Source organism: Mycteria americana, chromosome 6 (assembly GCF_035582795.1).
Source record: "Mycteria americana isolate JAX WOST 10 ecotype Jacksonville Zoo and Gardens chromosome 6, USCA_MyAme_1.0, whole genome shotgun sequence".
Classification (NCBI taxonomy): domain Eukaryota; kingdom Metazoa; phylum Chordata; class Aves; order Ciconiiformes; family Ciconiidae; genus Mycteria; species Mycteria americana.
This window is the reverse complement of record NC_134370.1, coordinates 24,155,534-24,173,642: the sequence shown is the minus strand read 5'-3', so window position 1 is coordinate 24,173,642 and position 18,109 is coordinate 24,155,534. Positions and strand designations below refer to the sequence as shown.

The following is an 18,109-nucleotide window of genomic DNA, read 5'->3' as shown; positions in this document are numbered from 1 at the left end:
TGAAAGCTTTTCAACTATTACGCTTACAAAAAACTTTTAAACAATGGATGTTCTTGAATATACTAATAAGAACGCACTCAATTTTTTTTCCTCATATGATTTAAATTTAGTTTTTAATATAATATTTGGCATGCTAAATATACTTGAAGAATATGTAAACACATGCTAAATATAGTCTTGAAAACCAGTCCAGGGTTCTTAAAAGGCTTGTCTTTCTTCATTGAGATATCTGCTCTCTTCTGCTCTGAGTGGCTGTTGGAACATCAGTGAAGTACATGGCAGATTATCTGAATGAAGTTGAATTGTTGCAAGTGCATGAAGGTGGGGCTATGCTTTGTGGTCCTGTTGAGAAAGAAACAAGTAGTACATGAAAATCAGCCATTCATTCTCCACTTTAACCTTAAAAAAAAAATCTCCTACTTAAGTTTTTGCCTTAATTAACATTTAGGAAATTTAAGTTGACCTCCAGGAATTTTTGTATATAGTTACTTTAAAATCTTTCTTAGTGATTGGAAATGTAATATACTTTTGGTAAAATATTTTACTTATCACAGAAAAGTGAAGGTGAAATTTTCTAAAAATGTACAAACAGTGAAATTTGATTTTTCACTAATAAATTCTTAATCAGTCTGTTGTGAAACATCTTTAATTGCATTGATATTTTAGTAGTAACCCATTTCCAAATAAAAAATGTCATCGCTTCTAATAGGAAAGATAATTGCATGCTAGCATGATTGTATATAACAAACTGCTGGGATCAAGATGGAGTCATTCACAGAAGTGTGTGCAAATTCTTCTTTTCTGTACTGGAAGTAACAGGACATGGAGACCTCTGCCATTAGTCTGTCTGTATTTAATAATAAAAAATAAATATGCCAGTACAGGCAAGGTGAAAAAAAAAATTTCTTTTTGTACTTAATAGGTAACTTGCTTGAGAACGTGTAAATCTCATCAATTTAATCAAATGTAGTATCCATTCACTGAAAGGAAGGCACTATTTTGCCACTTTTCTATTAAATGTTTTCAAGGTTGCCAGCTTTTATAAATTTTTCATACAAACTGGCTTAACTAAAACAGTTCACAGTTGTAGAATTTGCCAAATTAATTCATGTATTCATTTGATGGTAAGCAGTTGCTTTGTAAGAAACTGATTATGCTCTTTGCTGGGAAACAGTTTTAAAGAGTCTGGGGACTTTGCAATATATCAGGATATTTCAGAGTTACAGAAACATTGGAAAGCATGTGGTATCATTAGAAAAATTACTGTTTTGCGTATTTTTACTAAGAACAAAAATTCAGGAATTAGTTTAGCTAAACTTCACAGTAGAAGTCTTTTGACGTATTTCTCTGTGTTTACTGTGGTTTTTTTAAAGTGTTTTGTTTTCTTTCTTCCTTTGTGTACTTAATATTCTATGCAAAATAACTTTGAAAAATGATGGCTTCAAGGTACTCGTATTGGTTAAGAACAATAATAACAACAACTTGCAGGTGACTTCAAAGTAGTCCAAAACTTCTGGGGTTTTGAGATTTCTGTGCTCAGTTAAAAATTCAAGAATCAGATTTGAAATTTAAGAAATACATTTTGGGCATTTAGGACTGCTGGGTGGTAACAGACTCTAAACTGAAAAAATTGTACATGTTCTGTAGCTCTGTCCTCAACTCTGTTTGCTGCTGATGTTGCAATAATAATGATGTATGGAAACTTACTGTAATTCTTTGAATTTGCTGCTTGAACACTGAATAAATAACCAGCTTTCTCAGTTTTGGGGGGAAAAAAGGGTTTACTCTGTCCATTCTTAGTTTAAAAATGATCTCTAAATGATACAGCTGAGTTCCATGTAAATAGTTTTGTGGGTTTTTTTCTTCCATCTCTATTTATAAATGTCTGCTTTCCTTCTTATTCCAGTGTTTAGAATCATACTATAAAATCAGATTTTAGGCACAAACATGTACATTATTTGTCTGGATGAAAGTGTTCTGCAGTATAATTCTGCTGAGTTTATTTTATTATTGACTGTCCAATAAATATAAATATTTTTTCAGCATTCTGTGCAGCTGTTCTTAAGAAAAGTAATAAGCAATTTGCATAACTCATGTCCAGAACTGGACTCGGGGAAATAGTGCTGTATTTTAAAATGTCATATTAAGCTGTACTTGCTTTTGAAGCTGTTAACATTCTTACTCAATGTTTCTCATTTATTTTAATAATAATTTTTCTCATAATCTCATAATAATTTTTAAAGTTCTTATAAACTAGTGTATTTTACTGGATATCTGTTTTTCAACAGTGTGTGCTGTACTTATGGGTCCTGAAAATTCTCTACCCAAGCACGTTATTTCTTTTGAGAGGCAACCATGAATGCAGACACCTAACAGAGTATTTTACCTTTAAGCAAGAATGTAAGTGCTGTCTAAGAATGTAAAATTAGCTTACTTCCAACCTGCTGATCTACGATCTGTCATTTTGCTTGAGACATGTTTGTCTGTTAGTTTAATTAAGGTCCTGCAAACGTTTGGAGGCCCCATTGACTTCTGTAGAATTGCTTGCAGTTAAGTGTGGCGTTGGAGTGCAAGCTATGTAGAAGACTGCTGTCTGTAAAGATACGTTATGGAGTAAATTTTGGTGTAGCAATCCTGATTTTAAAATCCTGGAGAGAGGAAGGTTATTTTGCTGTCTTGGCTATAATCGGGAGTGCAAAGTAACTTGCTGAGCAGCATTGTGAAGCTAGCAAGAAAGCCCTACTGCTGAGTAATTTTTCCATTTGAGGAATTGATTTCAGCTATACTAGTAAGATAATTCTTTTGGTGATGTAAACTGCTCCTCCATTTAGAGGCTTGTGTAAGTATTGATCCAGTGATAAATGGATCATTTGCCCTGGTAAAACCCTCTTTGATGTAGGTAAAAGTGATGTAATCTATAAGCAGTTCTTAGCTTTTCACTGTAAATGAGAAATCACAAACTTCTCAGTAGTATCTTACACTGAAGTATGCTGTATAATTGTATAACGCAAAATAATGTTGTGATTTTTTTAAAAACAAAAATAGTTTCTCCATGCTTGAGATAGCAGAAGAGGAAATGAAGGAATTTTATCGTTCTGGAAGAGAATATGTCTTAGAAATGTGCTTGCTGTTGTGGTGTTTGGAAATGCTTATTTAAACCCAAAAATACTTATTGCTTTGGCTTTTTTTTTTAAGCATTCACTTTGAGATTTGCTCTTATAATGATGATCCACTAAATTACTTCTTCCACCTAATATGGATTTTTAATGTTTTCTTTCCTGCAGGTAAAATAAAGTACTCAGAAAGAGTCTACGATGCTTGTATGGAAGCTTTTGATTGTCTCCCTCTTGCTGCTCTTTTAAATCAACAGTTTCTTTGTGTTCATGGTGGACTTTCACCAGAAATTAATACTCTAGATGACATTAGGAGAGTGAGTATTTTGTGTATTTGAAAATAAGTGGAAATACAGATATTTATATGATGCTATACAAAGTCATGTTTGTGAAATTGTCAGTATATTGTTTTCTGTTCTTGTCTCTTTCGGAAGTGTAAAGCAGTTTCATAATTAAAAACTCTTGGATTATCTAGTGAGTTTTCCATTAGTAGATCTCATTGGGACAGCTGGGACTGTTACAAAACATACAAAACCCCCCCCCAGAAACTCCACATAGTTTCCTGAGACAGGTAGTACATGTAAAGAGCTTCATATCCAATCGAAATAGTGCTTTGTATTTCTTTCTAGATACGAGCTAGTGTTCTCATGGCTTTCAGGACAAAACTCGTAGAAGTTAATTGTACTCTTAAAATTGTTTGGTATATCAAACATCATATTTCAGTTATTCTTACATTTCTTTGAAAACTTTTTTTTACTCTTTTGATCACGTGGATTTTGGTTTTGAAAGAGTGAAAATGCAGGATTTAAGAGAAATACAGATTGCTATTTAAAATGGCAAATTTGGTAGGCATTTAAGTAACAGCTGTGGAGCACTTCTCACTGTGGTAAATGTGCTGAGTATATTGGTAAGAAGAATGAAAACACGTTTTAAAAATTATACAATAGAAACACTAAATAGCATTGTGCAATTTAAAGGGAAGAAGATTGTGATAACATGAGGTATCTGTTTCTAATAACTTGGTTTCAACTTGCGTGGACTGCTGATGCCAGGTAAAGATTTTATCAGATAGGAATTTTCAAACTCAGTTGCTTTCCTTTTTGCATACTGCTTTTTGACTTATTTTAGTTAACTTAGCTGTCATCCTGACTGCTGCGTTTGGAAATCTAAGCCATTGCTGTTATGATTAGTAACAGCTAAAGTGTAGTTGATTTCAGCTTAAAATATAAATAGGTGGTTCTAAGAAAGCTTTGGGATTATAGGTAAGGATGGAAGAAAAAAGTTGTTTATTCACATATGGAAGAAGGTATGTGGGGGCCTATTTCAAAAAAGATCTGAATATCAGAGAGAAGGAAAAAGTATGTTCCTGATTTGGTTTTATAGTATATAAATATTGATGGCCCATTTTGTCTTTTATCTTAATTTATTGTATTTCTTATTTTCTTAGCATTTTCTCCTTTACTTGTGCTCCATTTTTCTTTTTTACCTCTCCCTCTCCTCAGATTTATAGGCTGCTGTCCAGTTGAATCTCATTCCTGAATTCACCAGATTTTTTTTGTACTGACTGGACCATTTCAGAGGCTGGAATGTCAGCTTATTTCAGTTACAGATATTACACTGCCAAGCAGAATGATGTGAGAGGAGAATAAAATAGTAGAAATGGAGAGGAAGCATATTTACAAGCTCAGTGGTGTTAAGTGGGAAAATGTACTGAGGCACATTGCATTTTCGGAGCAAATAGTAACATGTACAGAAATCTATATGCATTGTGCAGAGAAAGAGAAGTAAGAAAGCAAAGCGAGTATACGGTGCTATTCTGACAAGGCCTTAACACTTCTCATGTTACAGTTGAAAAGAAACATGGTCAAAGCTTTTTGGAAAGTAGTGTAAAGGAAACGTAGTCTGGAAAAACACTTTGGAAAGCCACTGTCGTAATAGGATTGTGATTCATTTTTCTTTCAGTCTCGGTCTTGCAGCTAATCAGGTTTCAAAGCGTCAAGTAAATTTAATTAAAAGGTAATTCTGTCATCTTTGCCTGTACTTTCATATGTGCTTCTATAATGATCAAGACTACATTAGGATGAAATATAAGGTTGTATGTTTATATATATATATATATATATATATGAAAATCTGCATTGTATATTGCTTCTGATGAAAACCACATTTATAAATGTAAGGCAATGTTATTAGAACTGTTCTTTGGCCCTTTTTTGTTTTTTAAAGAATGATCTGGTAACTTGGAAAAGGCACTGTTCATGGGTTGGCAGCAGCTTCAATAGCTGCATTAGAGCTTGGCATGCACTGATACTGTAAATGTATTTAAATTAAACGGGTGATGTGAAATGCTCTTTTTATATCCAGGAAAATACCGTTTACTTGTGGTACAAATGTGGTGTGTGAAATGACTGCTGTAAACAGTCGAGACAATTGTATAATATTACAAGCCTTCTGGTTTATTAGGAGAAGTTCTTATTAAGGAGAGGTCTTCTCTGCAAACCTGTAGGCATAATCATCTGGCATAAGAAGGGAAATCACAGCTCTATAAACAGTATAGGAATCACCTAAGAAAAGAAAACTTCTGTGCAGATGCCATTTCTTCTGGATGGTCTTTTGTCAGTATTACTGACGTTCAGGAAGGTGATTAAACTACACAAATTAAATGATTATTTTTGCTGGCATGGATTTATTTCCAGTAGAGGACAGCTATCATAGTAGCTATGATGGTAAAGCCTAACCAGAAAGGTTGCTGCAAGTGCTTCTTATTTCTAGGAAAACGGAAGTTTGTGAAACTTGCAGTAATCTGATTTTTATTCTCTGAACTTTGTTTACACTGATGTTCTGATTGTGTTGATAAAGAGTGTCTCTTTCAGACACGTGTCCATCAACTTAGAGATGCTGTTTAGTTGATTTAATTTACACTGCCAAGGCTTCTGCTGAAACAAAATTCCAGGAATTGTGATTTTTAAGCCTAGTGATTTATAAGGAGGGAAGTGTTCATGTAAGGTTATGGGGACTCTTAATTTAAAGAAGAGAGACAAGAGAATTTTCTTCCTCATTTACAACAGATGGTCATTCTTTTGTTTAGTTCTTGGTGACACTAAGGCTTGATCAGGAAAGTGCCTTGAAATATATGGGGGGCACTACTGGCAATTTATAATACCTTGCTTCCTTTTTGTGGTCTGCCAAAATTTCCTTTTCTTTAGTAATATATGACTGCCACTCTTCACTGGCCTTCACATTGTTTTTAGGGCTTTACTATGCGATAGTGCTCAGGAAAATTAGGACAGATTAATTAAAACTGGTGTCTGTATCTTCAAGTATGTGAAACTTCTGTGAAGGTCTTTTGTCTCAAAAGTAAAGTAGTTTTAATTTGTTGTACCTTAATCTGTCTCCAAAGTTTTGCTACTCCTGAATTTGAATATCCATGTGGAGGTATGATGCACTTCAGTTTAGTAGCCCTGACTGCATAATACCTAGAAATTAATTTAGATATAAATATCTTATGGTACGTATTGAAAAATATATTACCTATTTCTGTTTTAACACCAGGTGTAGTGATTCTTATTCTTGAATGAAATTGTCTTTCTCAGTTACCTTAATCATATTTAGAAATATGTTAAGCTAATTTGCATTGAGATTCTGTTTTGCCGTAGTCACAACATACTCAGAAATAGTTAATCAGTAACAAGTGTTTTGAATTGACTCATATCCTTTGTTAACTTTCTTGCTGTCCTGATGTAGAGAAACCCTTGTTGATTGTTTTGATTTGATATATGCAATCTGGGTTGAGTAGCTTGCAGTGACATTTCCTTAAATTTTGAGATGGCTTGAGAACCATGCCAGTTGGTAGACTGTATAGTGAAGGAGACACTGATTTGGTGTGTATGTAAGTATATTTATTTTTTACAAACTGATCTCCTTACTTCAAGAAATGGCTACATTATTGTTCCAATGCTATGAGAAAGTAGTTTGGGAGAGAGGTGCATTGCTTGCAGCAACCAGAACATTTTATTTATAATGTCTCTATCCATTTGGCCCAAAGTCATAAGGAAAATCCTTGAAGACTAACTTAAGAAAATTTCTTAGAAATGCTTTCTAGACTTTCAGCCTTCTGTATTGCAGGAAACATCAATCGGCAAACAGTTGAATCTTCCTTGTGTGAACGCACCTGTTAGCTTCTGGACCCAAATTTATTGCTGGAGGTTTAGAAACTTGATGGTTTAATCTACAGAAATTCAGGTACTTGCAGAAGTTGATGGACTGACTTCTTCAATCTGGAAGAAATATTCCATACCGGGTTTATCATCCAGTGTGGGAAATGTTAAACCACTGGATTTTTAATATTGAATAAATTCCAACAACAACTTCAGTTAATACCTGCCTTGCCATTATCTGGCAGGAATTTGTAAAGATCTGGACCTCTCCACTTATGTTACAGGTGGCAGCCTCGGGAGCTCTGATTTTCCAGGGCATGAGAGAGCTTGGCACTACTGCTGGTTCCATATTTGAATGGATTCCTATGGACCGTTAGACTCAAATTCACCAGGTGCTCACCAAACCTCCCTTCGAACCTGTCATGAAGAGTTAAGTGTTCTCTAGTACCATCAAAGTCATCTTCTTTGGTATGGGAGGTAAAGTGAGATAAATGCACTGTCCATCAAAGAACTGTTCCTACATTTCTTGGATAAAATCATCTTGTGAACAAACTCCAGCTACATAAAGATCAAATAAACTTTACATTGAATCTCTGGGATATCTAATTTCATTTCTGGGACATCAGAGATTGATTGACTGTTACTTACTTAAGCAGGGTATTTTCCTTTTACGTTAACAAATGTGCTGTCCTCCTTACCTCTGCCCCTTTTCACTGTGGTTACTAGGAAAGTTGCAGGCTGCTAAAAGCAGGTGTTTCCAAGTGGAAATCTGTAAAGAAGCAGCTAGAGAAAACAAAACAAACAAAGACATCTCCCAAAATGCTTATGGCCCATTACACCAGGGCTATAGCTGAGAAATAAAGCCTGTATGAAAGAAGTCTAAGATGGCTAAGCTAGTCACTTCATCATTACATTGTTAAACAATCCATTATGGAGACGGGTGTTTCAGGGGTTTTTTTGATTGGGTTTTTTTTTTTGATAATATATCTAGTCTCTTCTAGTCAGTGCTAATTATTCATGCTTTTCTTTTATCATTCCTGTTTTCTGTACTGTTTCTCTTTGCTAATTCCTGGTAGTGTCTCCAGATTGGTAGATATGGCATGTGCATGAAAAAGGACCATTTTGTTCCTTGTCTGTAACTTGACCTTGTATTACACATATCCATCAGTCTGGAATTTATCTCCCTTCTTTTTACAACTAATAAATCTTATTGCTCTTAACAGGTTTGGTTCTTTTGGCATGCCTCTGCCTTATTTCATGAGGAGGAGAGGAAAAAATATACAGAAACTACTTCTCTTTGATATGGTTGGGATTTATTCTAAAAACGCTTGGTATTGATGGATATGTAGTTTAACAAATGTGTAAAACTTACTGTTTTAATATTCAAAGAGTCTTTGTGCTGTTGCCTTTTCTCAAACAGTTAGATAGATTCAAAGAGCCTCCAGCATTTGGACCAATGTGTGACTTATTGTGGTCAGATCCTTCAGAAGATTTTGGAAATGAAAATTCACAAGAGCATTTCAGTCACAATACAGTCAGAGGATGCTCATACTTTTATAGGTGAGAGTATGCTATGATCTATTTGATGTTTTAATGCTGACTCTTGCTGCATATTTTAAGATAATTTCTTTTACTCATAGTTGTTTTCCTTTCACAGCTATCCAGCAGTTTGTGAATTTTTGCAAAACAATAATTTATTGTCAATCATTAGAGCACATGAAGCACAAGATGCAGGGTAAGTACTTTGTATCCTTCAAGAAATTATTCACAGTGTAAAATAAAAACTAATTGCTTATTGCTGTAAGATGTAAAATAATCTGTTTGGTTTTGCAGTTATAGAATGTACAGGAAAAGTCAAACTACAGGGTTCCCGTCATTAATAACAATTTTTTCAGCACCTAATTACCTGGATGTCTACAATAATAAAGGTAAGAACTTGTTATTAATAACCGTATGTAATACCAAAATAAAAATGTCTTACTAGATAAGTAATCTAATATCAACAATTTTTTACCAGGTAAGAAATCAAAGGACAAAAAAAAAAATCCATTAACAAAAGTTATATTATGAAGAAGAGCATGTGACATAAATGACGATCTCCTATAAGGGTACCTTGAAGCACAAGTGTCTGCAAACGTTTCCTTTTTAAAAATTTTTGCTATTTAGTACTTATGAATGTATCACCTGGTGTTTTCCAGTCAGGCAAGGCTTTCCTGTGCTGTGAGTTTTCACTCCTCTGGTTGTCTTTAGTTTGTGAACTAAGTAAGGAAGGGAGGAAGCATTGATCAGCAGCCTATGCATAAGGTAATTTGTGTTGTGTATCACGGCATCTGAGAATATAATTGTGATGGTACAGGACCATAATCATAGAATCATTAAGGTTGGAAAAGACCTCTAGGATCATCTAGTCCAATCGTCACTCCAACACCTCCATGCCTCCTAAACCATGTCCTTAAGTGCCACATCTACACAGGTTTTTTTAACTCCTCCAGGGATGGTGACTCCACCACCTCTCTGGGCAGCCTGTTCCAATGCTTGACAACCCTTTCAGTGAAGAAAAATTTCCTAATATCCAGTCTAAACCTCCCCTGACGCAACTTGAGGCCATTTCCTCTTGTCCTATCGCTTGTTACCTGGGAGAAGGGACTGACACCCACCTCGCTATAACCTCCTTTCAGGTGGTTGTAGAGAGCGATAAGGTCTCCCCTCAGCCTCCTTTTCTCCAGGCTAAACAACCCCAGTTCCCTCAGCCGCTCCTCATCAGACTTCTGCTCTAGGCCCTTCACCAGCTTCGTTGCCCTTCTCTGGACATGCTCCAGCACCTCAGTGTCTCTCTTGTAGTGAGGGGCCCAAAACTGAACACAGTATTCGAGGTGTGGCCTCACCAGTGCCGAGTACAGGGGCACGATCACTTCCCTAGTCCTGCTGGCCACACTATTCCTGATACAAGCCAGGATGCTGTTGGCTTTCTTGGCCACCTGAGCACACTGCTGGCTCATATTCAGGCAGCTGTCAACCAGCACCCCCAGCGCCTTCTCTGCCAGGCAGCTTTCCAGCCACTCTTCCCCAAGCCTGTAGCGTTGCATGGGGTTGCTGTGACCCAAGTGCAGGACCTTGCACTTGGCCTTGTTAAACCTCATACAATTGACCTCGGCCCATCGATCCAGCCTGTCCAGGTCCCTCTGTAGAGCCTTCCTACCCTCAAGCAGATCAACACTCCCGCCCAATTTGGTGTCATCTGCAAACTTACTGAGGGTGCACTTGATCCCTTCATCCAGATCATTGATAAAGATATTAAACAGAACTGGCCCCAGTACTGAGCCCTGGGGAACACCACTTGTGACTGACCACCAACTGGAGTAAACTCCATTCACCACCACTCTCTGGGCCCGGCCATCCAGCCAGTTCTTTACCCAGCGAAGAGTACACCTGCCTAAGTCATGAGCCGCCAGCTTCTCTAGGAGAATTCTGTGGGAGACAGTGTCAAAGGCTTTACTAAAGTCTAGGTAGATAACATCTACAGCCTTTCCCTCATCCACTGGGCGGGTCACCTGGTCGTAGAAGGAGATCAGGTTGGTCAAGCAGGACCTGGCTTTCATGAACCCATGCTGGCTGGGCTTGATCCCCTGGTTGGCCTGCACATGCCCGTTGAGCACACTCAAGATGAACCGCTCCATAATTTTCCCTGGTACTGAGGTCAGGCTGACAGGCCTGTAGTTCCCCAGATCCTTCTTCCGGCCTTTCTTGTAGATGGGCGTCACATTGGCAAGCCTCCAGTCAGCTGGGATCTCCCCTGTTAACCAGGACTGCTGATAAATGATGAGCAGTGGCTTGGCAAGCTCCTCCACCAGCTCCCTCAGTACTCTTGGGTGGATCCCATCTGGCCCCATAGACTTGTGAGTGTCCAGGTGATGTAGCAGGTCCTTAACTGCTTCCTCCTGGATTATGGGGGCTTTATTCTGCTCTCCGTCCCTGTCTTCCAGCTCAGGGGACTGACTACCCTGGGGATAACTGGTCTGACTATTAAAGACTGAGGCAAAGAAGGCATTAAGTACCTCAGCCTTTTCCTCATCCTTGGTGGCGATGTTCTCCCCCGCCCCCTCCAATAAAGGAGGGAGATTCTCCTTGGCTCTCTTTCTGTTGTTAATGTATTTGTAAAAACATTTTGTAATTATCTCTTACAACAGTGGCCAGATTGAGTTCTAGCTGGGCTTTTGCCTTTCTAATCTTCTCTCTGCTTGACTTGATGAGATCCCTGTACTCTTCTTGAGTTGCCTGCCCCTTCTTCCAAAAGTGGTAAACTCTCCTCTTTTTCCTGAGTTCCAGCAAAAGCTCCCTGTTCAGCCAGGTTGGTTGTCTTCCCCACCGGTTCATCTTACGGCACATGGGGACAGCCTGCTCCTGCACCTTTAGGACTTCCTTCTTAAAGAATGCCCAGCCTTCCTGGACCCCTTTGTCCTTCAGGACTGTCTCCCAAGGGACTCTCTCAACCAGTGTCCTGAACAGGCCAAAGTCTGCCCTCCGGAAGTCCATGGTAGTGGTTTTGCTCATCCTCCTCCTTACTTCGCCCTGAATTGAGAACTCTATCATATCATGGTCGCTAAGCCCAAGATGGCCTCCAACCGCCACATCTCCCACCAGTCCTTCTCTGTTTGTAAACAGCAGGTCAAGCGAGGCACCTCTCCTGGTATGCTCACTCACCAGCTGTGTCAGGAAGTTATCTTCCACACACTCCAGGAACCTCCTAGACTTGTTTCCTCTCTGCTGTGTTGTATTTCCAGCAGACGTCCGGTAAGTTGAAGCCCCCCAAGAGAACAAGGGCTAGCAATTGTAAGACTCTTGCCAGCTGTTTAGAGAATGCTTCATCTGCCTCTTCATCCTGGTTGGGTGGTCTATAACAGACACCCAGCAGGATATCTGCCTTGTTGGCTTTCCCCCTCATCCTTACCCATAAGCACTTGACCTTATCATCATAATTGCTGAGTTCTACACGATCGAAATGCTCCCTAACATACAGAGCCACAGAGCCACCTCTCCTTCCTTGCCTATCCCTTCTGAAGAACTTACAGCCATCCATTGCAGCACTCCAGTCATGAGAGTCATCCCACCACGTTTCTGTGATGGTGACTAAGTCATAGCTATCCTGCTGCACAATGGCTTCCAGCTTCTCCTGTTTGTTGCCCATGCTGCGTGCATTGGTGTAGATGCACTTGATCTGGGCTATCGCTCTGACTCCCAACATCGGCATGCCACCCTTAGGCTCCTCTCTAGTGAGTCTGGTTACATCCCATTCCCCCTTCAAACCTAGTTTAAAGCCCTCTCGATGAGCCCCACCAACTCATGGGTGAGAATCCTTTTCCCCCTTTGAGATAGCTGAACTCTGTCCGTCACCAGCAGGCCTGGTGCCATGTAAACATCACCATGATCAAAAAAACCAAAATTCCGCCAATGGCACCAGCCTCTGAGCCACGTGTTGAGCAGGTGAGTTTCCCTGTTCCTTTCGGTATTCTTCTCTGCCACTGATGGGATTAAGGAAAACACTACCTGTGCTCCTGATCCCTCAACCAATCGCCCCAGTGCCCTGAAGTCCCTTTTGATTGCTTTTGGACTTCTCTCAGCAACCTCATCATAGCCAACCTGCATAGCCAATAGCGGGTAATAATCAGAGGACTGTACCAGAGCAGGGAGTTTCCTAGTAACGACTCTAACCTGGGCCCCAGGGAGGCAGCAGACTTCTCTGTGGGATGGGTCTGGTTGACACATTGGGCCCTCTGTTTCCCTCAGAAGGGAATCACCTATGACAATTACCCTCCTTTTTTTCTTAACAGAGGCCGTGTATGAGAAATCAAGAAGGAGCAAGTACTGATCTAAATACTGATCACCATTGGAAATGTTATTAGGGACGTGTAAAACAGGAATTAATTTTTGTCCATCCTCTGCTTAAGATAAAGTTGCACAGGAGAAGCATGATCTCTTCTGTGAGAGCGAAAGATTTACAAGTCAGAATTACAGAGGAGAGCATAACTGTGAATTAATATTATTCATAGAAGTGTGAATTAATATTATTCGTAGATGAGAACAAAGTTCAACAACAGAAATAATTAAAAATAAAGCCTGCTGAAATTAAAGTAGACATTAGAGTATGGTATTTCAAGTAAGTGGTGAATGAATGACCTCTAAATGTTCAAATAGTGTTCCTTTGAAACCAAGACCTCTTTTCTATTAAATACATTGCATTTTCTCCCACCCACCTCCAAAGAACCCCAACCCATACCACTTATGTAAGGTGATGAACTGTATAGAGGTGCCGTGGTTTAACCTCAGTTGGCAGCCAAGCACCACACAGCTGCTCGCTCACCTTCCCCTTGCCCCCCTGTGGGATGGGGGAGAGAATCTGAAGAGCAAAAGTAAGAAAACTCATGGCTTGAGATAAGAACAGTTTAGTAATTGAAATAAAATAATAATAATAATAATAATAATAATAATAATAATAATAATAATAATAATAAATGTAATAATGAAATGTAATTAAAAGGAAAACAACAAGAGGGAGAGAGAGAGGAACAAAACCCGGGAAAAAGAAGTGATGCAACCGCTCACCGCCCACTGACCGATGCCCAGCCCATCCCCAAGCAGCGATCACTGCCCCCTGGCTAACTCCCCCCAGTTTCTATACTGAGCATGACATCACATAATATGGAATAGCCCTTTGGCCAGTTTGGGTCAGCTGTCCTGGCTGTGTTCCCTCCCAGCTTCTTGGGCACCTGGCACAGCATGAGAAGCTGAAAAGTCCTTGACTCAGTGTAAGCACTGCTTAGCTTTAGTTGTTACTAAAACATCAGTGTGTTATCAACATTATTTTCATACTAAATCCAAAACACAGCACTATACCACCTAGTAGGAAGAAAATTAACTCTATTCCAGCCAAAACCAGGACAAGAGGAAAAGATGAGCTGTTGTTACTTGCACTGATTGTAAAGTAAAGGAGAAATAAAAATTGCTTCAATTGGCTTTTTACATTTTTTCACCATCTCTGTGGATTTGCATTTCAAGAATCCTTTTTCACATCAGCTATTCCCAGTGTAATGCAAGCCTAAGTATGGAAAAAGGCAATCAGGGCTTATTTAGCTTTAGAAAGCTTCTGTTTTTCTGTTTTGTTTCTCTGTGCTTCCACTTCTCCCTGATCTTCTAGATTTCTGTGGTTTTACTCCAGGCTTACAATGTAGGGAGACACATATGAAGAATAAAACCTGAATCTGGATATACTGCTGTTCTGAGTTAGGATTTTGTTAAAGTTGCTGAAATTATACCTTTTCAGGACCTTTTAAAAATCTTTGTTCATTATAGACCTATAATAGGATAGTACAGAACTGTATTGTCATGTAACAGTAACTTAAACTGCAACATGTGCAATAAAAATCCACAGTTCTCCATTAGAAATCTGTCCTGTAAATACTGTGAAAGAAAGAGAATGGAGTATCTCTGGGATTATTTTGTCTATAGTATAAAATAGAGCTAAAACAAACCTGTGACTTTACATCCGTGGTACTCGCAAGTTTTAAACATTCTTTTCAAAATGTCTGAATTTTATTTTAGCTGCTGTATTAAAATATGAAAACAATGTGATGAATATTCGTCAGTTCAATTGTTCTCCTCATCCTTACTGGCTACCAAATTTTATGGATGTTTTCACATGGTCTTTGCCATTTGTTGGAGAAAAAGGTAGGCAAAAGTTACACATCAATGAATTTCTTTCCTATTTCTCCCAGATGGATGTTGGGAAGATTTTTTTTTTTAATATATTTACCAATGAGAGATTAATTGCATAATTTTTGTGAAAATGGGTGTATTTGTCTTTATCAGGTAGGCTTCTTGGATGCTTAATTAGAAAGAAGATTTGGTAAAGCTGTTAAACTGATTTGGAGGTTTTTTCTGGCAGGTGAAGATGCCATTTCTGAGAAAGGATAGACTGAAATACAACTTGTTTGAAAGGTTTTGGTTGTTTCCTTCACCTGTTTCAGTCAAGATAGTTAAAGCTGCATCTAATAAGGCAGAGGTGTTAACAGAAATTATAATTTCCACTGAGGGTATATACCTGCATTGTTAAGTAGTTCTTTGAACTGCATTTGAAGTAAAAATGAAAATTGTTCATATTCTACAAAATGCTAGGTTATATACATTATTAATCTTGTATAGTTATAGGTATAAACTATGTTGAGATGTTTATGTATAATTTTAACTTTTCTATATAGTTATAACAGATTGACCTTCATTAAAGATAAGGTTTTCAGTTATGATTTTTCTTGTAAAAAAGATAATTTAGCACAGATCCTCCCCCCCCCCATTCCCCTCTAGAGTTGATAACTCTGAATCTAGGACACTGGGGCTCCAAGTAGTCTTCAGTTAAAAAGCAATGAGGTCAGAGACCTTTGGGTCTGTTTTGAATCCTTTCATGACAGGAACTGCTCTTTTTATAAAAGAGATTTGGAAAACTCTTTAAATTTCTTTGAAAAGTATTCTTGAGATGAGATATTTAGAGTCATATAAACCTAGGATTCTATATTTGTTTATATTGTCTTTAGTGAGCAGTTAAAAGCAAATAATTTGGACACTTTTTAGTCTGGTTAACCCACTCAACAATTTTTTTTATTTTTAAATGGAGGGACCTGACATTTGAAAGGAGTTTTTGTTTCTGTCTCTCTTACCTGATGATGTAGTAGATAACCCTTTGCTGTTGAAAATGTTAATACTGTTTATTTTGCTTTTGTTATGATGCTGGTAGTGAGACACCAAGTAGTATTAAATAAATTGCTCATTGACCTGCTGTATGTTTAAGACTGCTGGAATCATGGCCCTTTTAGTTTGTCTTGCCTTTGGGCAAATACAGGCTCCCATTTTTGATGAAGGATACAGTCTCAATATTGTCTGGTCTGCATTGAACAGATCAAAATCAGAATAATTTGTTTGGGTTTTTTTCATTAAAGTAGAGAGTAACTCTTTCCCAAGAATGGAGAAGAATACCATAGCAGATAACACAGGGACTGTATGAATTAGTCATGAATAAATGTAGACAGTAATTTACAGGGTTTTAACCATCTGACTGAAGTTCTGGAATAGGTTTCTAAACACTCTAGGAGGAGAATTTTAACTGTTTTCAGAAAGAGTCTGATGTATGTGGGAAAGATTGAGTGGCAGAACAGGGAGATTCCTGGAGAAAGAAAATATAAGCTTTTTGAGACAAGTTTGTGTATCCACTATGTCAATATTTTTAAGGGGATTTTGAAAAGACATGTAGTTTGCACTACATTTATATCATAATATTTTTCTGCTTCAGTGTTTCTGCTACATGCCTGCAGGTGCCAGGAATGGAATACCTTTCTCATTTTAAACCTAAAGTTGAGCAGTCAAAATGTTTTCATATTTAAGTAAATTTTGCATTAAAACTAGTTCAAATACTTATCCTAATGTAAAAATACTAATATACGAGAAGAGAATTCTTATCTAAAACAACTCCTTGTAAGACAGGAGATAAAGCTCTGCTGTGTTCTTTGATAGGTGGTGTAATTTTTAGCTGCTTATTTTTCCGAGCTTTTTAAATTCTGTGACAGCGCACATCAAGAAAACCACACATTTTTTGAAAGCAGATTACTGAGCAATGGCTATGATGTGGGAAGTTCATTCACCATAGTTGCTGGTGACTAGTTATATCTTGTGTGCATGGAAATATTTAAAATTCTACAGGGAATGAATTAAGATTTATTTTTTCCTATACAGTAACAGAAATGTTGGTGAATGTTTTGAGCATTTGCTCTGATGATGAACTGATGACAGAGGGAGAAGATCAATTTGACGGTAGGGGTTACTTTAAGATATATAAATCTTTTTAATGGTAATAACTTGTGAAACAGTAGTTAACTTAGACTTGTGTAATATTACCTGGAATTTGAAGAAAATTACCTTCAAATTTTTCTTTAGATAATGACGCTGGGGGGGGGGGCAGAGAAGGGAATTGTGGTTTTATGTTTGTGATCAAGAAGCAGTAACGGTATCCTTTGCAAATCTTCATACCCGATTTCTGTTTAAAACTGAAACTTTTGTGGAATATTCTCAGAATTTCTTGGCACTTTAAATTTGAAATATACTAAACTTGCTTCGCTCATATTTAGAATAAATTTATTATAAGATCTTAAATTTCTTAATGATTGCTCTTCAATAAAAAGTTGATGTAGGTGAAAATCAGGTATAATATTTCTTATGACAAAGTGTACTATACAGAAAGTATGAAATACAAGTTTAAGTCTTGGTGTTTCAGTTTAAAGCATAAACATTGGAAGGAGAACTTTTATATGTACATTGTATAATACGTATTTATGTAATGAATTATAACATCTTTCTATCTTGTAAACTATGATACAGTAGATTGTTAAGGAGATGTTTGTAGCATGATGATTAAGAAGCAACATTAACATGAAGACCTAGCATATCACACTTCTGTTTTGTTGGGTTTTTTTATAGTAGTGCTTAATGTCACACCTAAAAGTTTCTCAAGACTTGCTTCATTTTATCCAATAACAGAACTGATTTGGTGGATTGTTTGGTGATGGGGGAAGAGGAAGGAAAGTTTCAGCAGCCTTTGAGGAACACTAAGGATCATTTATAAAGATATTAGAGACATGACCCCATTCTTAATGTTTGATAACTACTGTGTTCAAATTCAGTAGCAGAATAGTGTTGTGCTAAGCAGCTGTGTGTTTTAGATTGGAATGCATTGGTTATGAGCCACTTGAACTTTGCTACCATTTAGATTGTTGCCAGAAATGCGAAAACTTTGAAATAGTC

General features: G+C 37.5%; 1 protein-coding gene across 6 annotated transcripts in view; it reads left to right on the top strand.

Moving 5' to 3' along the window:
• PPP3CB (protein phosphatase 3 catalytic subunit beta) overlaps positions 1 to 18,109 on the top strand; it is a 57,985-nt gene that overhangs the window by 18,936 nt on the left and 20,940 nt on the right. For all 6 annotated transcript variants that reach the window (XM_075505088.1, XM_075505084.1, XM_075505083.1 and 3 more), the window contains exons 4-10: positions 2,289 to 2,400; positions 3,285 to 3,430; positions 8,691 to 8,830; positions 8,928 to 9,005; positions 9,104 to 9,198; positions 14,867 to 14,992; positions 17,045 to 17,122. In XM_075505088.1, coding sequence (XP_075361203.1) covers positions 2,289 to 2,400; positions 3,285 to 3,430; positions 8,691 to 8,830; positions 8,928 to 9,005; positions 9,104 to 9,198; positions 14,867 to 14,992; positions 17,045 to 17,122 — 775 coding nt within the window. The remainder of the gene's footprint in view (positions 1 to 2,288; positions 2,401 to 3,284; positions 3,431 to 8,690; positions 8,831 to 8,927; positions 9,006 to 9,103; positions 9,199 to 14,866; positions 14,993 to 17,044; positions 17,123 to 18,109) is intronic.